This window comes from Pecten maximus, chromosome 12, assembly GCF_902652985.1.
Source record: "Pecten maximus chromosome 12, xPecMax1.1, whole genome shotgun sequence".
In the NCBI taxonomy this organism is placed as follows: Eukaryota; Metazoa; Mollusca; class Bivalvia; order Pectinida; family Pectinidae; genus Pecten; species Pecten maximus.
The window spans coordinates 2848305-2876010 of NC_047026.1; the positions used below are offsets into that span (position 1 = coordinate 2848305).

The window sequence follows — 27706 nt, forward strand, 5'->3', positions numbered from 1 at the left end:
TTTTTTTTCTGTTTTCAAACATTTTATTTTCATTCATATTCAGTTGCTGTTGGTCATCATCTTGTCATCGTCACACACTGTATACAGGACCCTAGGTAAAATAGCCTCCCTTATTTATAGCTGAACTGCAACTTAAAGGAATGCTTTAATATTTAATCTGTTTTACGATAAAACAAAGGCCATCACTTTCAGTAGCTTTACCGGCAGAAATCTACAGTGTTCATATAGGAGTGTATTGTGAGGCAAAATTGAGGACTTGTATATTATACATCTGTCCTTCAACAACATCAATACTCTCCAACATCTACTGTCTATGAAAAATAGCATTCGGGCGACTCCTCAACAACTAGTAAGTCTTCTAACAATGTCATGGCTTTCATATGATTTCATTCTGATTCTTTCTAATGCAACTAAAATGCCTGATGCAAAATTTCTGCTAAAATACACATAAAAAATAAAAGTAACAAAAATATGTTTTAAATAATTACTTGTCCATGGCCAACTACTAGTAAAATGCGAGTTACAAGCACAAGTTCGTAGTATTGAGCAAATTAAAAGATGTCAACTAATTTCTTTATATGTACTATTGTATTATTGTTAGCAAGTTTCATGAATTCATTACGGCCGAGAGGATTTTTTTTACCCACGTATACGCATGACAATTAATATTCATTAACCTGGCTTCTTTGAATGAAATCTGGGATCTAAACCAAGATTGGCCAAATTTGTGTATTGCTGTTAAAAAAATTCCTATTAGAATTTGCATTAAATTTAAAAACATTTAAAGTTCTGAAAATCTTAATATATAAGTAATTGAACTAAATCTTGAATAATCTGGCCAGAATGCTTTACATATTGAATCATTATGTATGATCCTTACAGATCTAGATGAAGTAATTATAATGCATTAAGAAAAAGAAAAACCCGAAAAGACATCTTAAGTTTTTTCCTCGCATCTTGCAATTCTTCAGACTGCTTATTCAAAGGAAATGTACTGTGACATCATAGGTTATGACATCACTTCGATAGCGATGATTATAAACATTTCCTTCACCAATGTCACAACAAATAAATGAAATAATGTTATAAGATTAAGAAAAATATCATTATGTGCTAAAAACAAACAACTAGTGGATTTTTGTTGTTGTTGTTGTTTGCTTTTTCCACACAATGCTCTTTGTATCAACCTATTGATGTTACTATTATTTATCAGTTTGACATTGATGAATCAAATGTTTATTACCATTGCTATGAAAATGATGCCAAAACATACAGTGTCACAATACATTTCCTTAATATTTACATTTGCTCCGTATTTCCCCATTGACACAATGCTAAGAGGCAGTTGTCACCATACGCCTATAACACCCAGTGTTGAACAGTGGTTTTAACGCTGTTATAGTCGATATGGCAGCAAGATGTATGGTGGGCAAATGTAGCATGGGAACCCTAACGGGTTGCTGCCATATCGACAATAACAACATTAAAACCGCTGTTCATTGCTTGATTAAACAGTCTAAGGAATTGCAAGATGCAACAAAGGAACTGTTGTCAAATTTTTTTGTTTCCTTCATGTATAACTTCATCTGTTGGAAGTGTCAACTCTAGATCTGCTAACAATAAATAGTGTATAAATGATGGTCTAATCCCATTTTCATGATGATAATGGAGAGAAATTTTCTAAAATTTGTCTTAATATCAAATATTCATGATTTTAACTATATTTGACAAAATATCACACACATGGTCATAATAATTGACCACACAATGAATTCTGAATATTGAAATGACTCAATCACATTAATATTTAATATCCATTTAGGTTTCTTTCAGGAGAGAGTATATTTAGGATTCAAATATATTTTGCTTTAAAATGAACAATTCAATAAAGCTACTTTTTTATATATAAATGAGACATCAGCGTTTAATATCCAATATATTCAAAACATAAAATCTGCTAATCAACTAGTTTAAATTTGTATAAATACATGTATATATATATTCAATGTTCACGAACTTCCACTATCATGATCACGATATGAATATATTTTGTCCACAATATGTTGGAAACAAATGGAATTGGTTCTTCATTCGAAAATTTAAACATTTCCTTTCTGCTACAACATACTAAGTATTCCACAGCCGAGAGGCTGGTGGTTTCGTTTCTAATATTCTACATGTGTTCATGTAGCATAAATATACATATATATGTATATATCTGATTTTTATATTTGCTTCTGTTTCTCTATAAAAGAATATTCATTTTAATTTGTAGAATAGAACAATTTTATTTTTGCTCTTAATTACATTGTCCATGTTGCATGCAACTTAAAAAAAAAAAGAAAAAAAATTGATGAGATGAACATTTTTGTATGATATAATTTCATCGGAAAGCTATAAATAGCCACTTGTTCTTTCTCCAAATAATTAAAAACTTTGATATAAAGACACGAATAAAGAGAGCTGGAACAGAACTAAATTTGATGACAAAAACAAAGTGAAGACAACATTTGTAGTGAACCAATACACACTCCCTACTTCACTTCTACTAACAACCATTGCGACAACTTAGAAAAGGACAAAAAAAAAAAAAAAAAAAAAATATTGATACATACTATAACGATTTTCATCGGTGACCACATATCGTGTGCAACTCCAAGACTAGATTTTGTAAATAAGACATGTTTGGCCTGAATTGCTAATTAAGCCGTAAATTAACGATACCAATTAAAAATCACAATACATTATTACTGACTATTCACTATCACACTCCGGTCTTTCACGTTTTCATCGACTCAAACATACTTCCTTCTGGTGGAAATTACACATAACCTGGTGTAGCAGAGCTTGCATTCGCCTCTCGCATCCTGAATGTAAATATATAACATATATCAGGTATATGTCTTTGTCTTTATGACTATGCTAATTGCTTGACGCATTACTGAGTGACCTGGACCACGACCCCAGTGTGGGACCTACATGTGATTACAAAGTAAAAGTCATATATATCAATATCTATATATTAATCCATTTTACAAAATTCCTTGCACAACTTATACAGAGCATACACGCGTAGAATTTGCACATCCGAAACTTCTTCATTCGATTCATCGATATAAAATCACGCCGGCACACGACACATTTTCTCATCTACTTTCTCTTTTTCGGATGATTTATACAACGATTATCCACTTTATGATACATTAAAGATAAAACACACAGTCCTCAGTTTCCAACTTTGAGCTGAACACATATGTAACCTTTTAACAAGCACCCTATTCTATGTGTGACAGGTAACAAGAATATGCATATGATCTCCTGCATACAAAATTCACATTGGGACCGATACGCTGGTCTAGTTTTCCGCTCGGGAATAAACAGCAATGTTCACACATTCATGTAGTTCAATACATTTTTGCATTTTTTTTCTCTGAAGAAACTGTCATTTCAGTTAGCATATATAGCACTTCCAAATTTAAATATACAATTTCTCATATACCCAACGTCACTCGAATGCCTCCATTTGCACCAAAGACAAAGGCTAACGGTCATTCTGGTAGTTGTAAGTTTGCACAGAAAAACGACATCACAAGGGTGATTGTCACTTAATGTTGAAAAAGTTTAACATGTTTGTGGTATAAATTGCATTATCATCAATCTCCAACAGCACAAAAGAATGAAGACTGTTCTCCAACTTCCTCGGAAATTGTCGGTCATGAAAATTTGGACAGTGTGCACAAAGCGACAGTCTTTCTGTACTGAAGATTCCTTGCATTGTAGCTGTCGGTTGCATGTACACATTGGCCCATTAGCCTGTGATGAATCATTCATGACTATGGTTTTCTGTATTGGACAGGTCCCTGGGATCCAAGGTGCAATAATCCCTTTTAGGGGCCTCAAACATTGTACATGTCCAGGATGCGGGCAGCCTCCCTCTTGCCAGTTTCCAGGGCACCGTGTGTAGTAGAGTAGTATTCCGAGTGTGTAGCTTCTCCGGCAAACAGCAATTGGGGCTGCAACGAAGGAAGAAATACAACATAAAATGTTAAATTTTAAAATGCTGTGTGTGGAATCAACAAGGAGAGATCAATATCGGATGAACATTAGCAAAACTTTTCAGTTTTTTAGTTAAAATCATCTAAAATCATCAACTCTTGCCTGCTGCATAATGCAAACTATTATCCCTATACAAATCCATTATGCAATATGGCAGAATTCACTATTTCAAATTTTCCAATTACGATCCTTATTTCCATGCAACAACACAATTGATTCTTTCATTTTTAGACTGTCTGTGAAAGCTGCAGCTTCTAGCTAATGTCAAACTGGCGAAGTGGCTGGAATATTCCCTGTCAACATGTGGTGACTAAAATTGCTTCACAATTGTAAAATGGCAATAAACTTTGATACATATTGTGACAGCCATCTTTGTTACTACTGGAAACAAGCCAGAGGAATTGTTGGTAACAATGAAATACAAAAGGTATTCTTGATACCAAGTATGGCGGTATATATCTTCCAATTCAGTAGGCAGATTCTGAATGTAAGAATGACAATGGCAGCATTTTCCACATGCCAGACTCCGAAGAGCTCAGGGAGGTTCTAAACTCCAGGGCAAGTTTTAACCCTTTCACCCCTACTAACCATATTGGACTTCAAATGATGAATGTATGGCAGAGTCCACTTAGGTTTCTTAGGGTTGAAAGGGTTAAGTCCCCAAATACCTGTATGTTACAAGACTTACCTTATCTGAAGCTGATCCGTACACAGGCTCAGCCAGGACCTCTGTGTCACTCATACTGGCTCCCACTTGGATAAAACTGTAGGATCCTCTTGTGTAACGGTTATTTCCCCATCTGGTTCTGAAAAAAAAAAAATCAGTACATGACTCTCTCTTCAACATTTTAACAATGACAGGATAATTTCTTAAGAGATTTCATACTTAAGAAATCTTGGTTCTCTCTTCATGATTAATATCTTAACAATAACAGGATAATTTCTTAATAGATTTCATACTTAAGAAATCTTGGTTTTCTCTTCATGATTCTTAACAATAACAGGATAATTTCTTAAGAGATTTCATATGTAAGAAATCTTGGTAAAAAGTGTTCTACACCACAATTTGTCATTTTTGGCAAGTTAAAATTAAAATGTGTAAGTACTGACATGGCCAGGTTTATTTGTCAATTCATAACCCTGTAATTATAAGTGTCAACTGACTGACATTTCATTATAGGTGACTTGCAGTATTTCTGCACAATCTGCATATTACTTCACACAAGATTCTTTAACCTTGTCTGAATTCTCAAGTGAAAAAAGTTTAAGTTTTGACATGCAGCTTTGCATGTGAAATGACAATGTCTTAATTAAGGATTAATCATGGTTAAGTTGTTTATTTAAATATTTCAATAATGAAATTTCAATTCATTAACCAGAATATACCAGTCAAACCCAACCATGATGCAGTATTTTTTTCATTTCATCCAATCAGAGTTCAAAAAGTTATATGTGGAGATTTTTCACAAGCTCAGCAAGTTTGAAGAGTAATTAATCATTTTTCATTTTTTTACAACTCCTCAGAAGCGTCTGATCTTCAATAAATCTGCCATACCTCATTAGAACAAAAGCATTCTAAATTTGCTTGCACTAAATCAATAAATCTTTACCATGGCACTGGCCTCTCTACATGTACAAAGTATCGGTGATCTTGGGTATTTATAGGCCCATGTCTGTCAACAGAGTTATTGACCCACACAATGATATATTCCTAGTGGCAATATATGTAAATCAAATTTTTTATATATATTCTAAATGTTCTGTGCATGGGAATCTAGCTTTGTTAGCTAAACAGACAGCCTTAAACACTGGTCAGGTATGACTCTGGGTTCAGCCCGCTATAAACCTGGTCCAGTTATTCTTGACACCTTTACGGCCAGAGCTCATATATATATATATATAGTACAAATGTAAAGTACTATAGCTAGGTATAAGTGTTATCGAGGACCTGCGGTTAGTTGTTTAGAAAAGAACAAAAGCAATATTTCTCTTGACATTTTCACAATAGTTTTGATGAGTTTTCTGACAATTCTATCTTAACTTCACAATTCAGAATTTTGTGAAAGACAAACATATGTACATGTCCTTCACAAAATACCTGAAGATGGAAAGAGCATATCTGTGAACCAAATTTAGTATAAAACCCAAGATTCTTTGAAATTTCAGAAAGGGGTTATTTGTGGACAGGGGCTTAATCGGGATGAATACGGTATTTTCAAATCTACAAAAACAAAAAGACAATTTACACATGATGCCCTGAACAAAATGAAACACAACCAGCTCTAATCTACTCTATATAAACCTTACTAATGGTAATTAAAATTGTAGGTAGTATATCAATCAGTAGCATGACAATGCCACTGAACAACAAGTTACAACCCAGACCTTCATCTTCATCTATTGAGAAAGATACGCTTGCTGGGAGTTGTTGCCAACAATGATGACAAGTACAGAGGGAGATAGGTGTAGGTGTGAAGTCTAACATTAATTTCTCTTGGCAACTATGACTGAATGCTTGAAGGTCAAATAGATGTCTCTAAACTCTATATCCAGCAAATATAGCCAGGATCAGCAGATCTAGATGGCCTACAGGTAACAGAGATCTATAGCTGTCGGAGAGTTCACATGTACTGTGCATATAGACATCAGCAGCAGGTTTTACTTAGTCTGCAGAAGCTAGTATAGCTATATAGCAACCTACACACAAATTCCACCCACAGACATCTTTTCTCACCCTCAATTACGGAACTTTAGTACTCCTGGACTAAATCTATTGACAAGTCACTCTAGGACTAAATCTATTGACAAGTCACTCTGTGACTAAATCTATTGACAAGTCACTCTGTGACTAAATCTATTGACACATCCCTCTGGGACTAAATCCATTGACAAGTCACTCTGGGACTAAATCTATCAATTGACAAGTCACCCTGGGACTAAATCTATCAATTGACAAGTCACTCTGGGACTAAATCTATTGACAAGTCACTCTGAGACTAAATATATTGACAAGTCACTCTAGGACTAAATCTATTGACAAGTCACCCTGGGACTAAATTTAAATCTATTGACAAGTCACTCTAGGACTAAATCTATTGACAAGTCACCCTGGGACTAAATCTATTGACAAGTCACTCTAGGACTAAATCTATTGACAAGTCACCCTGGGACTAAATCTATTGACAAGTCACTCTGGGACTAAATCTATTGACAAGTCACTCTGGGACTAAATCTATTGACAAGTCACTCTGGGACTAAATCTATTGACAAGTCACCCTGGGACTAAATCTATTGACAAGTCACCCTGGGACTAAATCTATCAATTGACAAGTCACTCTAGGACTAAATCTATTGACACATCCCTCTGGGACTAAATCTATTAAAAAGTCACCCTGGGACTAAATCTATCAATTGACAAGTCACTCTAGGACTAAATCTATTGACACATCACCCTGGGACTAAATATATTGACACATCACCCTGGGACTAAATCTATTGACAAGTCACTCTGTGACTAAATCTATTGACAAGTCACTCTGGGACTAAATCTATTAATTGACAAGTCACTCTTATCTATATATATATATTGAGTCCTTCTCGACTTATTTTAGAACTTCAGTAATGAGAGACTAAAACTATCAAAACAGAGCACAGTTAGTGTTTCAGCCATGCCACTGCTCACATTAGAATTACGACTGCAGGTAGACAACAGATGTTTCAGTTTATTACAACATCGTACTTACAACAAAACGCTGGAAATCATATGATCCTGTACGCGTTCCACATCACTGATTCGGGTCTAAAGTCTACCACGTTACCCCGTATCATAATACAGGAATTCACATAGAATTATATAATACACAATCTCAAATATTATTTTTTTAATTACTCATTTTGCTCAGTTTTTCTTTGAAGCATGTACAACAACTATGTTCACATACAGGTTGTAGATATTCTAATAGCTATAGGTGTCTTTAAAAGTCAGATGAAATTATGTGAAGCTCTGCGATTTTGCTCTGTATATGCATGTGTGTTTCATAGATTATATGTGAAGATCGATCTGCAATTTTGCTCTGTGTTTAACATATTTTATTCTGTGAAGATCGATCTGCAATTTTGCTCTGTGTTTCACATATTTTATTATGTGAAGAGCGATCTGCAATTTTGCTCTGTGTTTCACATATTATATCATGTGAAGATCGACCTGCAATTTTGCTCTGTGTTTCACATATTATATCATGTGAAGATCGACCTGCAATTTTGCTCTGTGTTTCACATATTTCATCATGTGAAGATCGATCTGCAATTTTGCTCTGTGTTTCACATATTTTATTATGTGAAGATCTGCATTTTTACTCTGTGTTTCACATATCACATTATATAAAGATCTGCAATTTCGCCGTGTGTTGGTTTCACATATCATATTATGTGAAGATCTGCAATTTTGCTATTATGTTTTCCTAATTGAGCAGAATACAATTTAATCAATATATATATAGTGATTAATCCACTGGAAATGTATTTCAGACTCGAGTTCTTTACAGTATACAGCAGTATAACACAAAATAAGTGTTAGTGATCAGGAGTATACATGGTGAACGATGATCATACAAATAAACTAACTATAAAAGTTCGTAAGTATGTGTCAACATCCAAGCATGATAGATAAGCTGCAACTGCTACCTGGTAAGAAAATATGTGCATCAATCGGCAAACAATTGTTCCCGAATGATCAATACACATTCCATACTAGATTAGCATGCCAATGCACTCGCAGGAAAAAACACTACATGATGCGTAACATGATCCAGTCAGTATCGGCCCATGTGGGAAACCTGCAACATTTATATATTAAAAGGTAGACTTCCTTCATACTTGTTGGAACCAGTAACACACCTGCTATATATATTTATAAGTCTACTACATTTATACACCTTAACATTTTATTTTCATCTTGATTTTGTCCATCTGTCTGTTAATATAATCGTAAATCTGGATAAAATATCAATTATTGTATTTACCTAAAAGTGGACAATATTTGAGAACATACCCAGGTCATATGGAGGTCTAGTCCCCCAGGGCTTTTTTGGGGGCTGATTTGGGGCCGAATTTCGGCCCCATTCCCCACAGCAAAATTGGATATTTTTCCCAATCCGACCAGTTAAAATTCCCAATCGAATGATCTATAAAAAAAGTATGTCTTTAAAAATCTGGATGGTGCCGTCCCGTCTATGTTTTATTGGTTATTCTGGCCTGATAAAGGGAGATAATGCTCTAGAGTCTAAATAAATATAGCATAGATCCATATTTGTGTCTACTTGTTATTTTTTCCATTATGTCCTTTTTTTCCCCAATTTACCTGTTGCCACGCATTTTTTCCCAATTCCAAAGCCATAAGGCCCCATTCCCAAAGTAGTGAAAAAAGCCCTGTCCCCATGCTAACCATCCTGTTGTACAGGTTATACTCTCTCGCCCCATCCCAAGTACAGTAAGTGCTACGGTATGAATAATACATGTCTACACAAAGGAAGTAGGACCTTTGATATTGAACCAAATCTGACACAGGAAATATATATATATAAACATACACCGAAAGTGTGAGGGTTCCATATATCCCACTGTAAAATTCCTCGATCAAGCTGGACTTTGTCATGTCTAAATCTCTTCATCAAAGAGCAGCCGTCAATACAGTAGTATATTAACGTATTTATCCTGTAGTACGCCCAGGGGGACACCACAATTTTTCACAAATCAGTTAGTTACTTAGATTTACTGCCTACGTATATGACTCGTTTTAGGTTTTGTCACACCAACTGTTAGCACTAAAACAAATATTTCCATGATGGTGGAATGATATTGCAGAGCAACACATAGCATTTGTCAGAAATTATTTCACTAAACTGTGAAGAATAGATATGGTATACAGAACGTTGAAACACTACCTATGACATGCATATAGCCCGATATAAAAATATACAATATAATTATACATAAACTGCCGTGATGTGCGACGCGACAAAAACCAAACCATTGTTATTCGTTTCAACGCATTCAGATCAATGTGTACAATTGTCTAGATTCTACTGGGAACATGTACATGTTTAACTGGATAAAAATTCTGATCCAGTGACTACCACGGCAGACACGAGCCTTCAATTTCCATGCTGTCTGCTTTTCACACACAGCACTTGATAGCACTTGACGTCCGACAGGAAAAGACCTTGAGAGAAAACATAAAGTTGCATGTTGTCAAAGACAAGCACGACCTGGTGGGGCCATGGGAGAGCTGATAATCCATTCTGTTAAAAGCTGATGAATTTGACAAAGGAAGTCTGTCAAGAGATATTGCTACCTAAAGATTAAAAAAAAAAACAACGTTATGACCTTCTTAACCCCCAAGGTGTACACATGTAGACCAATATTTTTTTTATAGAACCACTGACAGCAACATGGATAAGTGTTGGGAGGTCTCTGGACAAAAACATAATCAACACCAAAGGCATGTACATGGGAAGTGGGGGCTTGTTTTCATGTTAAATATGCCTACAGGAGCACTGAACTTCTGCATGCTTCTGTATTTACATTTTGGCCCACAGCTATTTATATACAGAAATTGTGGTATATATATATAGCTTTCCTGATGGTATCGAGTTCACCCACTCTCCCAGGAATGGTACAGTTGTGACATATCTCCTCTTTATTTGATATCCGCCATTTTTTTCTGCCACAGATACTGGATAAATATTTTTTCCCTTTTTGACAGTTCAGCGTCTGTTATTCCACAAGTAAAGTTGAATAAACTACAATTGTTGAGGATCGATCCCTGGTTTCAACCCAGAAGACAATTTATATATTTTAATTCCTACCTACATTAGCAGTTATACAATAATATTTTAGACAAACTACAAATATATGTTTTCCTATACCTATATTTGCAATTATACAATAATATCTTATACAAATTACAAATATATATTTTCCTACCTAAATTTGCAATAATATCTCAGACAAACTAGTCTCGAAGTTCATTCTTTCTCAACCCTCCCACCCAAAATGTATCATAACTACGTACAATGTGTCTAGCATTGACAGTGAGTAATACCTGGAGTCTACACAAAAGTATGATTGAGTAATATTTCCCCGTGACTAAGAATCCCCGACTCATCACCACCATTAGCGGTCCCACCTGTACCCAGTGACTTGCTATAACCCCAGTGTTTATATTTGTTTACAAGTCTGGTTGGAATCTAGGCCACCCCAATCAATAAACCCTATACAGATAACATGCAGTATATAATACTGCCAGCAGTCAACAACCCGAAACCAGTCAGAAACTGGGCTTCTGTGACTATTGAAACTGGGCTTCTGTGACTATTTATAGCTCTACACGCTTGACCAATGACCCCAAGGTGACAGGACATGCCAACATGGCTTCCTCATATCGGTATATATATGAAAGATGGAAACATTTTATATATGAGTGACCCAGACTGTGGTTTGCATGAGCCAGTTATACCAAAAGCTTTGATTGAGTGGCACACATTTTTCTCCTTTTTCTTTTACTCTAGGCCTCTGAGCTGAATACATCATTATAATGTATTTAGGTCTCCAGCCGACTGCCAGCCAGCCTGCCATACAGACTATATATGCTGTGGTGGCTGGCAGTAACACCAAAGCTTGTTGTGTATCACATCCAGGTAGATATAATAACATGTATCTCGGTCCACAGCTGTACCCATAAAACATATTGTACCACAGATATGCATACACATGTACATGTCCACCCCCCTTGCTTGGATACTGTTGTTGTTGACAGTTGTAAACAATGTTTCTGGGATTTTTCACAGATTTATCCAATGACGTAAACAAACAACATGTATTTGTACGGCAATAACACACCATTGCATAACCTACGTCATCCGTCCCTGATGAGATTCTGATATTTAAATATATATCCCACGTCCTTTAATCTATGCTATTACATGTATCTTACATCGATCCCTACATGCTACACTGAACATCCTGAAAAACCAGGTAGACATTTCACCAGAAGTACTCAATACCTTTGTAACACTGAACATTCAGTGATGTGTGTAAAATATTCTAGGTCTTAGAAAATGTCAGTGTGTTGTTGATGCAGTGAGTTTGAAATAACAGTAAACACAAATATCTATCATTAAATGTTGATGATAATATAACATTTCATGTTCCATGATAACATACGTCTCAAATTTCATTGATAAATAAAGTGACAGGGAAAGAAATCAAAGTCCACACTTGATTGACCTCCGGATGAAAGTAAACACCATGTGGCTTCTCGTGGGTGAACAGTTCAAATAAACAAGTAACATTGTTCCAGAATTTTCCTGACACAAGTCATGTGGTATATCCCAATCCCTATAAATGTCAAACCTCCTCCCCTCCTTCCCCCTCCCCTCCCCCCCGACCTTCCCAGAATACAGTGAGTAATTATATAAATTCACTCATACAATACACTCTGTACAGTATATTTAACCCCAAATTTTTATTTCCTTACTTAATTCCCTTTTGCCGATAAAGTGTTTCCTTCTTCCCGATCCTTTTAAAGCTACATACTTTATAAATTTCTTTCAATCCTACTGGACGATTTTTTATATTCGTCACATACATGTATGCATGCCTCCACTTCCTGTGAAATTATAACAGTAATTTGAAATAGACCAACGTTTCCTGTCTAGGTGGTTTTGTGGTGACCGCAAATGGGAACTTTTATTGTGTAATAAAATGCTTGCTCCTTGTAATTAACCCTCTGTAATATTAATGTAGCGACACCTTATCTAGTAGAACCAAGTCAGCAGTAGGTATTGATGTTTGACGGCGTGTTTTTGACGTGGTGGTTTGACGTGGGAGGGATTTACCACACCTAAGGCTAATCCCCCGGCAGGTAACAGCTACACACATGACGTACAGATCGTGGGCATCTCCAAATCAATATGGTGGAATTTCAATATAGTGGTATATAGGGTTGACAGATGTATTAGACAACATTGAAAACAAAATCTGGCTCTATATATAGACATAAACATGTGTATTTGTAACTGGAGTTGGAACAAACACTAATTATAACCTGAGAATAGAAGTATGTAATAATGTGATGCATATCATTTTACTGGTTGACGTCCTGATGATAAGATTAAATCATATAACATCAAAAGGAGTCATATTGACAATTTAAGGGCTTGAGTTGAGAAACCTTCACCTTCAAAATGGAGAAACACAACTTTCAATACAACATTGTAAGTTACCAAGCAATTTCCAACTGTGTAATATCCAGAGAAGCAATGACTTAAATCAATATAAACAGAGTTGAGTTACACTAACCTTCAAAACCGAGAAGTTTATTTGAAATACTCGTAGGGTATCGTCAGGTATTTGAAAACAAGATTTAAAGGCGAACTGTTTCACCTTGCCTAGTACAATGTAAATGGGTATTTACTTATGGTGTAAGCCAGGCCAACGTTCCTTCTATGTATAGCCAGCGTAAACAGACCACATTTCTTTATCAATAACCTGGATTCTACCTCCATCCACCTGTGCCAAAGGTGTGTCAGTTTACCTGGATCGTCACACGGATAACACTCACTCCCTAATAACAGGTCACTACAGATAAGGTCGACTCCGTCAAATGTTTCAATGCCTGGATAAAATATTACCGTAACCATATTTAAAAGATTTTTTTCCCACAAAGGTTACGACTATTACCTTTTTTAAAAAAAGTATTTAACATCAATTTTCTTCCCATATATAAAATACCCAAAAAGTCAATGAACTTACATGTGGACCACGCTGAGTTTTTTTGGGTTTAAACGGATACCGGACACCACTAAATGGCCTAATATCCTCCCCCTCACTAGAACTGAAAGGAGATTAATTCCATGGACATACTCTGGTTTTTCAAAACCTTTGAAATATCACATAAACGTCAGACAAATTACATAGTGTGGGCACAAACCCCAATGCTACCCTTCCTTCCTATAAGCCTAATCCAGACACAGGAAATTTAAACTATATATTGTAGCTTGAATCACTTCATTACAGAACACCATCGGACTGTTATAATAATGTGGCAGTCAAACATTTGAGGAAAATCCATCCCAAACCCACCCATACAATTTATATCAGCCTATTCATGGGAATAACCTACAAAGTAATATACTTGAACTTTGAAGCCATTGAAGACCCTTGCCTTGATCAGTCAGTGTTAGCCACTCCGCCTCGTAACTTAGAGACATTTCTACATTAAAAGATTAATCCTAGATATATTGATTTGTCATAATTTAAAAAGCCAGTGTTGTACTGTAAAAATAAAACTATCAACTTATTATTATTTGCTGATCAGATTTTGATGACCATGTCATTTTTGGATTATATTTACTGTAAAATCATTGTGAAGAAAACTTTTTATCTCTGGCCTGCTGCTATTGTTACGACATATGCCTACGTCATGAATATCATACGACATACGCGTGATAAAACTAATATGACATCAATGACGTCATGCATGCAAAAATATCTCGGTGGTAGAAAACTGATATTCAAGTTATGCTTAATTAAAATGAACAATATTAATGAACTTGTTCAATAATTGAATATGAAAAGCCTTTAAGCTTTGATCTTTGACATATTATCGCTACCATTACTTGTGCATCAGGAGGTACTTGTGACATTGTGATAATTTTTCCCACGTAAATCAAATCTATTTATAGGGAAACTGCAATTTTGCATTGTTAAAGTTGACAATGATTGACTTATTGGGGCATCAATACTTATGGGTCGTGCAAGTCTGAGATTAGTGGTCTAATTAAAGGAGCCTTCATTCAAACTAAGGCATGTTTCTGAAATGCAGGCTGCAGGTTCGTGAGTGCAAAACAGTATGTACATGTCTGTGCATATATAAGATTGAGCTTGACATTTATTGAGGCCAAACAAAATCTGTACATGCATTAATTATCAAATCTTCATAAAACCTGCATGCTTCGACAGCAGATTACCTTCAACCAACAGAGACGTATTATATATGACACTATATGTATCCAAAATCAAGTCACATTGCATACACCAGATACATATATAATCAGAATAGAATAATCTCGGGTGTTTCTACTAAGGCTTCATCAGGATACCTAGTGGTAGTTTAAATTATACATCAAATGGTTCAACTATAGGACATGAAGATGTAACCTGTCAAGTTTGAGTTTAAATTTATGATTATCAAATATCTCTGTAAAGTACATTCTTGGTTTCTTTTATAATAGCAAACTTCTTATTTTTTGGACGGGGTGAATTTTTTCTAATTGGGGTAGCAAAATGAGATATAAAATGGTGAAAAATCAAATTCAGACTGAAATAGAAGTTCTGTTATAATTAGCAAAACACCAAGTATATTCTGTATCATATGTACAGTTGTATGTCTTTGTGAACTTTGCTTGATGAATTTATCACCCCATGAACAGCCAGGGTTATTTTGAAGCAGGTCTCCTTGTAGTAGCTGGTGGCTACCTCAATGAACAACATACAAAAAATCTGTTGCATTGAACCGTACAAGCAATTTGAGCAAGCAACTGGGGTTATGATTTCTCATATATATATACTTCACAGGGAGATCATGTGGTTGCTTGCTAAAGGGATGAGAAAACTCTATAGGGGTAAGGAATTAAAAAGACAGCTGGCACACATGTACACTATGACACTACTCACATTAGCTATATAGATTAGCGTTGTCATCGGAGGTGTGGGCACTGTCGCCTGTGCCCAGAGGTGCGGGCATGATCACCTCATATATATATATATAGTAACCCATGTGTGTAGCCAATGAGAAGTCCATGTTTTGTCATGTGATGTACTGAATTATTTCAGATTCCTGATTTTGACCATTTTGAGGAGTAAAAGAACAATATGGACTAGGTACATATATAGCTGATATTCCATGGCACTTAAGGAAGTTACCTGATGACTTTCTTGGGTTGAGGAATGTCTTTTTTCTTGAGGAATTTCTTTAAAAATGAAACAATATCTTCTCCCACTTGTTCTTCAGTCAGAGATTCCATATACAGGGCCTCTTTTCCACTTAGCCAACCTGAAACAAGACATAGCTACATTGAATGACAAAAAAATATTGACATTCAACTAAAATTTTTTTTTCAGAAAGTCAGTTTTTATATTCCACACAACTACTAGTAGTAGTTCATGGATCATAGGGGCGCGCCTGTACTAAAGGACTTGATACATGTTTATGACCAAAAAAGTTCCATCACCTGATCAACGGACCAGACCACGGGAGCTGTTCCCAGGTCAACATAAATAAATATATATGAGTGTAATATATATCTGGGAACATAGACTGGTGCCCCAGGCGGATATATGCAGATAACGAGTCTTTGTCTTAGGTCAGTGGAGCAGTATCAGTCCGTCACCAGTACTTGTATACTGTCTGTGACACTAAAACAGAGGATTGTTATTTTCAAATTGCTGATTAGCCCGTCCCTTTGGAGGTGGTACAACATAAATTCATCTGTACAATTAACATGCAGGGTTCATATTATATCCTGGACCAAAAAATCATGGGTCATTTTGACAAGGTTTCAGAAATCGTATGGGCTAAAACATATCAAATTGAAGAAATTTGTGAGTTTTGGTGGGTAATTTTGGAAAATATGGGGCAAATGACCCCATGGTCCCCTCCAGAGTTATTCCTGAACATGAATAACTGAATTCTGTTGATCTTGCTGTCTGGTGTCCAAATTTGCAGTGATGGGCACCTTTATTGATAACTGGTAGTAATTATATTTAAACATTTATTGAATTGACTTTGACATGCGACTAATTCAGGAATTTATTTAACTTTCGAAAGATCAATTATGTAATATTATTCAAAGGTTTCAAGTTATAAGCTCTTAGATATATATATTTTTTCATAATTGATCTAAACTGTTCAAAACAGGTGTTTTTCTCAGCAGTCAGATTTTTTTTTAGTATGTATCTGATTTTATGACTACAGTAATATTGAACAAAACTTGCTTCCATGCATTAAAATCATAATTCAAAATGGTGAAATTTTCCCTCTTAGGATCTTATCCAATTAAAATAAGTTAATATAAAGTGTTAATCAACTATATATATGGACAAATCTGAAGAAAAGGAATTTGAACTAATATATGGACTACTGAGCAAGATTATTAACAACATTTACAATACACTACCTTTGTAGTACATATATATACGCCAACAATTATAAACTGACCATAACATTAAACTGACCATAACATTGAACTGACCGGTACAAGGTAACTAGCTAGTCGAAGTGTTTAGATCAATGTATCCGGCTAAATACACACATCCTGGCCATGGCCTAAGTATATATACATATACATATTTAGCAATGCAGATCTGAGAAATCTCCCAAGACGTCAAGTCTGGTCAAAACTCTGATAATAATTAGCTCAAATGTTTATGTTGGGGATCAAATAAAATTATAACTACTTCAAATGTTATCAGAATACAGAAACTTCAAGCTTCAGATCACATCTTATACATTTATATTACACAACTTTGCGATATTGGATACACTTCAGTAGTTTACAGATTCTCCCCAGAACTGTTGTGTAGTCTAGATCTATATATACGTATACCCAATATGTATACATGTACAATGTCCAGGGCCCTGAGGGATAATTCTAGGTCACAAGCATTTAGAGTGAATTTCTGTGCTTTGAAGAAAATAAAGTGGACAAGATTAGGATTTTAATTTTCCAATACCATAAATTTAACACATTCTCAAAATTATTGTCTAAATTTCCTAATCACACCCTAAAAAAATTTTGTGCCAATTATTGAATTATTGAAATGTCGAAAGAAAAGCAAGCTGGGTTTCCGAGGGGAAAAACTGATATTTGTATATAATGAATTTTATATCATAAGACATGAATTACGGCACTCATCAAATCACATGTGCAGATTTTGATAATTTTTCACAACATGATCAGACACATGTACATTATCAAAGTTACTGTTAGGTATGTCCTGACTTGACTTGTGAATGTATGCATGTAGTTCAGTATTATATCTTGGTGTTTCCATGGAGGGCAAGCTTAAGTCAGAAAAAACTCACCAGGTTCATGGTTAATTCCCGAATCAGGTATATGAAATATAGCTTTGATGGAGTATATATTTGATTTATTTTGTTTAACGTCCAATTAACAGCCAGGGTGATTTAAGGACGTGCCAGGTTTGGAGGTGGAGGAAAGTTGGAGTACCTGCAGGAAAAACCACCAACCTACGGTCAGTACCTGGCAACTGCCCCATGTAGGTTTCGAACTCGCAACCCAGAGGTGATAAAGTGATAAAGGTGTGTCGGGACACCTTAATCACTTGGCCACCATGGCCCCTTTTGATGGAGTATACTTTATATATGCTTTAAATTTCTGTATCGAGATATTGATACATGTATGTAAAATATACAAAGAACTAACTTCTATATCATGGAATTCTCAGAACTCACGATGATCTGTCAGATAGATAGAATTTTATGGATGTAATCATTATTTCCTTGTCTTCAATTTGCAAATTACCTGGTACAGTATACGTACTTGTCTTACCGAGCAAACATCTGGATAAAGGTTACGGAATTTGAAGAATGCTAGTTATTCAAATGTAATAAGTCTACAGACGCACCTCATAAATCTAAAACTTGCACAAAAACTAAACTCTGATTACAAGGAAATGGATCTTTTTGATTTTCAACCAAACAAAAGATATCGCTACAGCACTGAAAAATAATTAAATGATATGGAAACACTAGTTGGTCTATAAGCTTGCTGGCTGTTTGTAAATTATATGATTATATATATATACATATACTCCATCATCAGTCAGAGATCGGGGGTGGGGTGAAACTGTGCGCATGTATTTTAAGGGTGGGGTGAAACTTACAGCATGTATTTTATACATAACACACAGCATATCATTTATGAAGGTTAGATAAATTGGAACCCATTATTTCCTCTACACATCATTTACAAAACTTCTGTACTTTCAGGGTTGCTGTGTACAAATATATATATAACTTGATTCCCAAGAACTCAAAAGATTTTTTTTGTTTTATTTATATTTATGAAAGCAGTGATTGTATATATATGATGTCTTATATTATTTTGCAACAATACAGATAAAAGGAATCTTACAATGTTTAAATATATTCTATAGACAGTATACAATTTGTATGTTCCAGTATATATATATATATATGCTACACAGACAAGTTTTTGTAGGAGATCTAGATACCTAGAGTTTGCTCTGAAGTGCTGAATTATTGGTATGCCCAGAAATAAATGAGCCCACTTGCGTCAACAAGATATAATCTTACAAATTCCAACTGAACCAATGTAAACATGACCTATATATTTTCAGAGTAAATGTGATCAACTAAAACGCTGAACTAGTTTTCTATTGAGAGATACCAAACCATGACTATGTTTTATATATCTTTACAGTAGCTATAGCAACTCCAGGTACAATAAGATTTCACAAGTTCGTATTCCAGCAAAGTTTTATTTAAAACTTGAATTGAATGAAATGGGTGTTGCCATCATTTGCCTTGTTGTAATTATCATAATTACACTCCCTCTGATTTGTAAATTTTCCTTTTGCGTCATGCAACGTTCTGTGTGCAATACATAAACTGTACTTCGAAGACTTTCTGTTTTGTCAAATGTATGACCGCAATATGTTATGATTCATATAGCCTTGCCTTTAAATTAATAGTTACCACACCCCCGTCTTCAGTTAAATGTCTCATTATAATTATCAACTGATCAATTAATCAACCGGACAATTTTTTTATAAACTGGGTCATGATCAACTACAGCTTGAAGTATATATGGTTCATGTCAAGTTTACATGCGGAGCATTATATCATTTACCCCAGATAATTATTACAATCACAGAACATTGTTGTTATGCAATTAGAGTTTATCGTGTGCATGCATGCATGGCCATGGCCATGGGGCATGGAAGCTTATATAATTATAATTAAGACAATCTATTATACATTCTAAATATGAACTTCTTAAATATTGGTATTAAAATTCTATGCAAAGTCTGAATATTTGTATAATTGTATCAATTTAGATTTCAAATTACCTGTCATACTGTTTTGCAGTACAATTATTTGGTCAAGGCACTCGGCTGCACACAATTTAATTTGTATAGCATATATATATTGTAGGAGCCTTAAACAATAATAATAATACTTATTGTTTATAATTACACCATTTTTATGTACCGGACTCGTGTATTCCATTTGGAATCCATCCCAGGAAGACTACCGGACGTATAGAACTACCTACACCGGATGTTGGATCTCAATTTCTTTGTATTGTAGGAGCCCTTATAAGTTATATATAATTATGATTATCAAAATAAACTTAAATTATAAAACATTTACCAAATTTATTGTCATATATACCTGTAAACTTGCTATATTATTGTGTCAAAGGAAAAAAGTGACACCTCAACAAAAACAAATAAGTTTGGGTTGTGCAGGTTGCAGATGGCTGTAATTACTCGGCACCTAATTAATATATCTGTTGTGATACTATAAGCTCCTAATAACTTTCACCACAGTCCAGACAAAAAATACCTCACCCATCAAGGAAATTATCAATCAAATCTGCCCTAGTATGTCATGAATGAATTAACAACGTCAAAAATATATGTGAAGTGGACATAAATTATGGAATTTGTTCGCCTTAATATAACAATACGTGAAAGAAATGAAAATAACTATTCCTGAAATATGTTCACTGACACAATTGTCACCTAGATATGTAATTCAGACTTGAAATAACAAACTTCATCTCGTTAAAAGCTTTACTTTATTTTATTGTAAATGGATATATATATATATACATTTTGTACATACATGTATATATACCTATAGCTAATGCACAATCCCTATACCTGTATAATCGTACCAGATATTACTATAATCAGTTTTATGACACAAAGCTCAATGCCTGGTCATGGCCATGACCTCATAACCCAAGGTTCACTTATTATGATCTGATCATGCTAATTCACACTAGGTATATATATATTATATACCTGCAGTTATAATTAATTGATACTGGCTAGCTTTATTCATGATGGCTTCTGCAAATAGGTCATATTTCTCTGTAAGAGCAAATTTAATTATCATAATATTAATATTATTGATGTACAGGGACACAGCCCAGATCTCCCATTTTGAATCGTTTGATTTTATGACCGGAAATTTTATTTAAACACTTTGTTTTAATTGCTTTAATTTGCAGCAATTGCAATTCAAGTTGTTGTACGTAACTACGTATACGCTTTCATTAAAAGATCATGAGGTTGATGCAAACATGTCAGATCTAGAATTGGGTCAAAAAGCTTCCATTATTGTTATCATAGCTTGAAATAACAATTTTGTTAATTTCCTTTTTCCCCCTTTACGTAAATCATAAGCACTAGATACATGTGTGCTCAACTTGAATTTCTGAAACCAGGCCAAATAACTTCATAACTATAATCTCCCCACATTGCAACACATCCTGATCAGCCACATAAAACTTTGAAATATATGAATGCAATTGGTGTCTGATTTTCAAGTTTAACATCCAAAAACTTTTGGTATCACTACCTGCAGAACTTTGCTAATTAATCAACATGCACATGTATGAACATGTGCATGTACACGAGGACATAATATATCTGACACACTCCAGTTTCTTGGCCTGATTTCATTGTACCACTTTAGGGGCCATCTGCAGATGTCCCAAATGTACAGAAACCACCTGGTTGAATCCCAGGAACTGACCTGTTTTGAATTTACAAAGATCAAAATGTGCATGTTTAGCAATATCGATAGCAACATCTCGTTATGTGGGTGGTGCATTGAAGCCGTTGCATGGAACAATGTACAGACCGGCTCAACGATGCCAATGGTAAATGCTACTATAGAGCAGCTGGGAGCAGTAAAGTCGTTATTTTTGGATTTGACTTTTTTATGTCCTGATTAAGGCATTTGATAAAGCAGCATGTGCATAAAATCTCGAGCTCGAGATGATCATGATGCGTGGCCGCACGTACACCATAGTATATAGATGTAATTATTACTTATTTAGATTTTAGCTACCTTCTACGGATTTGGTAATCATCCATTTCCTGAAAGATCTCTGGAACGTGTTGCACTGTTGGTGTATGGTGGCCATGATGGCAGTTTTGGCAGACAAACAAACGGTAGGAAATGAAGGTACATATGTTCTTGAAACTCGGGATAGAATTTTATCATTCAATCAATTTTCTCATCATATAATTTTAATGGTGAACATGGTTTTTGTCAGTATACTTGGTTTAGCAATACTTCCTAAGCAGAAGTATTACACCATCGAAAGAATTCTTCATGCTTTGATAGATAAAGAGGAAATAAAAATATTCAACAAATTAGTCAATTTCCAGTACAGGATTAGTCAAGGAATATAAGGTCATATATTGCAATCGCCAGAATTTCACATCAAGAACTTGGAGTCACTTTAAAAGTCAAAATGAGAAGTAACGTTAAAGCAACACACATGTACACAGGACATGAATGTTTGGTGCCTCAATTTAGGATCGAAGAAAATAAATGTAGACAATTTCAGGAGTTAACTGCAGATTTGGGGAAAATGGTTTTTAATGTACATGAAGGAATGTTCAGTGCCGATAATCTAATTATCAACTCCAAAAAATCCATCAGAGAAAGCCTTGACAATGTAAATAATGTGATCTTTATCATTGTAGTTGCTATACCTACCCACAAGAACGTTGCCCGAGGTAACCTCCAAGGAGTAGATTTTGCGATACCAGGTATGTCGGAGATCTGGAATTTCCACCTTCGTCTTGTCCCATAACATTTCGACATGGAACACTTCTGGGGGCGTGACTGGCTCGTCAAACTGAACTATCACCTTGTCCACAATGCCAAATCCCACACGATCAATGGACTGGAGCTTGTCTGGTGGCAGCGGTGGGTCGAACATGCGATCACAGGCCGCTTTCAGAACACCGAGGGAAACAGTCACTAACACATGATTTGCATAGAACACCTCTCCATTCTCGCACTCAACTTTGACCTCGTACTGGTTGTCATCGGAATGCTTGCGATTCCAGTGCACACATTTGACTGGGGTGTTAAGCAGTATGTTTTCTGTGGGGATGTTTTTCTTAAGAATGTTTAACACTGATTTGAAGCCATTGGGAATGGAGTAATGCACTCCAGGTAGTTCTTGATAACCCCCGAATTCACTGAGCGACACTTCGTGTAGCGTGTCACAACCAGATATACAGCACTCCAGCAGTTTCCTTTGGTCAAATAAAACTTCGCGTACATGGCGGTCTCCGTTGGAATACCTTTCGACCATTGCTGAAAACTCACGTTCTAAGAATGCACCCACACTGTCATTTTCCTCTGGAGTAGGAATGTTGCTCTGATAGTAATCCTCGGCCTGGATGATAAGTTGTCCGTACATGAGGTTGATTTGGTTCACAGTTCGCTCATTGATTTCCTCTCCATCCTCTGTCAGAAATGCGTTCTTGTGGCACAGGCCTTTGTCACCATGCCGCAATTCCAACAGATTGTTGTCGTAGGCAATCTTAAAAATGGGATTTCTCTCGATGCCGTGGATCCAGTTGGCACCCAACTCCACTTTGTTGTGGTCATCATCTACAAAACAGTATCGGTCATAGCTTAAAGTGAAATATGAATTAATGCTGAGAACAGGTTTCATATAATATATACTATATTACTATAAATAGCACACTTCTGATGCCACGACAAAGCTAGAATATCTCAAGGAGAGTATCGTATTAAACACCCTTGGCTAGCGAAGTTTCCTGATTTAAGGATAAAGTGCACGTGGTGGTGTTCTAATTTTAAGACAAATTGTACTACTGATCAATTTAGCAACTAAGTAAGGTTCTGATTTATAGACAAAGCATTAACCTGCCATAATAGGTGTTACAATTTAACAACAAAGAAGCATTCAAATTCAAATTACCAAAAATGATTTCGTTGATTATGATTCCCAATGTCCAACAAATAAAAATACAGCAATAAGCTTTAGGTACCCACATACATTAGAAAGCTAATTTTATACTATATTTAAAACCATTTCATGAAGTGATAAGTAATGGTAATGCACAATTTCAAGAATTTATTACTGTATTTATCTATCAATATTTATAAAAAAAAAAATCATTTTTCTAATCACTCTTGCACATGTACAACTGTCAGCAGTACTAGTGTACATGTCTTGCAGTAAACTTACCCATATAAATCTCTGGGCCCCCCCTTAGGTTGAAATCCCATTTTCTCATCAAGAGGATGAAATATTCTATTAACCAGTTAGGTTGAAATCCCATTTTCTCATCAAGAGGGTGAAATATTCTATTAATTAGCAATGCAAGTTAAGCAAGTCTCTGACATATGAAATGATCAAGTTTCATTAAGTTTGGGTGTACTCACTGAAATTTCCTTATGTATATATACCTGTAACATCACAATGAGACGATACTATACCGATGTCAAATTAAACCCTTCCTATCATGATTCATCAAGAAAATGCAGTCATTTGGTACAATCATGACATTGAGTGATTGATGATTTTGAGTTTGGAATTCAGGATCAAAACCTCAAATTTAATCAACATGTAAAGGAATAACTAAAGAAAACATTACCTTTAAATCCTATAGAAATGGCTTTTAGCAAGCTATTTTGTAACAGTTTACCCAGTAATATTCAGAATCTTGAACTAAAGAAATCATTTAAGAATTTATACTTTTTTTGGGGACTATATGCAAAAATATGCAAAATCGTTTGAGCTTTTTGGATTATCTTGCGAATTGGCAGCAACACAGCATTGATAAAACCTCCTGTTCTCTAATAAAGATGTAATTTCAAAATGAACTTCGGTCACAGTATATAATGTTGGTGACCAATCTTTTGCAGCATGCACTACATATAATCAAATTTCATTCCAAATCTATATTGATCACATGCACACAGGGCCAATCAAGTTACCTGTATATGTCCCTAATTGAAGTACAACCTAATGTAGCTTTGCCTGGAACCTGTATAGCTATATAACTAATGGTATTGATTTGTACCTCTTCTAAGATTTACTTGACAATTTATTAAATAACTTCTAGCGATGACAGAACATGCTAGTGTGTGCTACAGCACCTGGTTGTCAGTACATGTCTTGTACCACCCAGGTTTAATATTACACTACAGATCTAGACAAGTAGTTTTTTAAATTGGACATCACAGAATTTAATACAATAAATTAATTCATTTCCATTATCATTAAAAGCATTTGCATTGATTTCAGATCACCAGTGATTTGTTGCTAAATATTATCACAACACTCAAGTCAATTTTCAAAATATATGCCTTTCATATTTTTTTGCTTCTTGCATTCCAATATATTTAAATAAATTAAAATCTGCACATGACAAGTATGTATATACAGGGAAATGATAAAGTATTATGAAAACTGACTAACTGTGCAGATGAGTGTACATGTAGAACAATCCAGTTAAAATTCAAGATTTTAATAATAGGTAGGACTAATAAAATTTTCAAAATCTGCTTGTTGGTGGCACTTAATCATGATTATGTAATTAGAATCGACTGAAATACTTAATACAAGACTTGCGAATACATATCTTTCACCATCAAATATTTATCTTATATTGATACAAAACTAAAACATATTTATTTGTGTTTATTACAATACAAGGTTAGTCCAACATCAAAGTAAGATTCTGCTTTTTCTCAAGGTTTGCCACTCATAAACACATGTGCCAAAGAACGTGGAAGCATGCTGAGTGACAGAGTAGTCTATATAGAGCTAGAGACAGTTACTTAACATTGTTCAAAGGAACACCTACCCATTCCTTTAACATCACAAATATCACTTAAATACCATTGTATATTTTTTTGAAAATTTGATTATTTGAAACTGCTTTTTATCATATGCAAAGGTGATCTCTCATAGCATATTACACACATTGCAGAAACTTACTATGGTACATTAATTAAAGCATAAATGTTGGCAGTCCACAATCACTGGTCGAACCCCACCTGATCTCGTATTTTAGCTTGCAATTTTGCTAGCAAGTTTTTATATAGTTCATCCAGCAAGCTCTCATGATCACCTGGCTTTAAAGAGTATTTTAGAGCGAGTGTTTTGACCTGATAAGCCTACAGAATTAAAAGTAAATATTGACATAATCAATGATATTCCATAAGGCTATTTTCATAAAGCTTTATATATGTGTTTCTGGTTGTCAGTGTGGATCTTAAGACAATGCCAATGGCCGCTCTGTAGACCTTTATATTAGGGAAAATCAAATCATTAGCAAATTCATTTGTCCGTTTTTTTAGACTTTTGGTACATAAAAGAGGCTGATAAAGCCCTCTATGTCAAGATACATCTCAAATTACCCAATAACATAATTTTATTTTGAAAAAAAAAACTGATTTTTTTTTTCAATATTAACTTCTGATCAATTCAAATTTGAAAAGAGTAACATCTGATTTTAATCAGATTGAGAGTATATTCTACCGAATGCTTTGAGACCTTCGTCGTCTGTCTATGTTCTGATTTGTTTGTTATAATAGTCCCTATTCCCGTTTATTAATTACCTACTTTCATTTTCAAAACACGTCACACGAACATGTGAACACACATATACATACAAATGTAATATCATTGAATGACATCACTGAACTATTTTGGTACTGAGTATTGTCATTTGGTTTACCAAGAAAATAATGATAAATGTTAAATTATAGTCGACAGGGAAGCAAACGACTCAAAGCAATATATTGACCCGCCATTGGCTGCCCCTTATTCGTCACGTAAGTGTACTACGTATACGTCTGCGTCCTTGCGTGACCTTCACACCAGGGGCAGTCATTCACAAAATTTAAACGTCATAGTCGCTGACAAAGAACAACACAAACAAAGCAAATACATCACACGCTCACCATTTGAATACAATCTACATTGATACACACATTATGGAACATTTTAAACATTCTAGTTGCTTCACAGACAGAAGAAACCTATTTGAAAGGCCCAATCACGCAGAGATACCATGACAGCTGATAGAGAACCCTAGTAGGTCATGAAAACTTACCGACGTTTATGGTCCAAATTCGCCCTCCCGTTCGATCAGAGGCTTCAATTATTTTGAAGTCTTTGAACCCGGCTTCTGTTAGATGGTTCCCGGCAGCTATTCCTGCTATACCGGCACCGATAATTAAGACTTTATAATTTCGTTTTTCATTGGTAGTGTCTTTTTCCGGCACAGTCGCATCCATATTCATGCAACAGTTTCAGACCAGCTGACCGAGAACGTCAGCAGTTGTTGAATGAAAATATATCTATAGAAGTGATATTTAAAATATAACTAAGCGTTATAAGAACCAGTCGAACACAGTCCTACTCTCCTCACATATAAGTCCACAGTGTTTAGAGATGTAACTCCACTGGTTCATGAACATCTTCCCAGATCGACTGCGACAAGATTTGTTTCACAACTGGAG

General features: G+C 35.1%; 1 protein-coding gene across 1 annotated transcript; it reads right to left on the reverse strand.

The window, feature by feature from the left end:
• Nucleotides 1–27681, reverse strand: LOC117339510 (spermine oxidase-like). Its single transcript, XM_033901156.1, has 5 exons — nucleotides 27298–27681; nucleotides 22907–23815; nucleotides 16042–16171; nucleotides 4745–4862; nucleotides 1–4013 (listed from the first exon to the last, which is right to left on the reverse strand). Exons 1-5 carry the CDS (start codon nucleotides 27485–27487, stop codon nucleotides 3897–3899), a joined length of 1464 nt encoding a protein of 487 aa, XP_033757047.1. The 5' UTR covers nucleotides 27488–27681; the 3' UTR covers nucleotides 1–3896.
• Nucleotides 27682–27706: the final 25 nt, after the last annotated feature.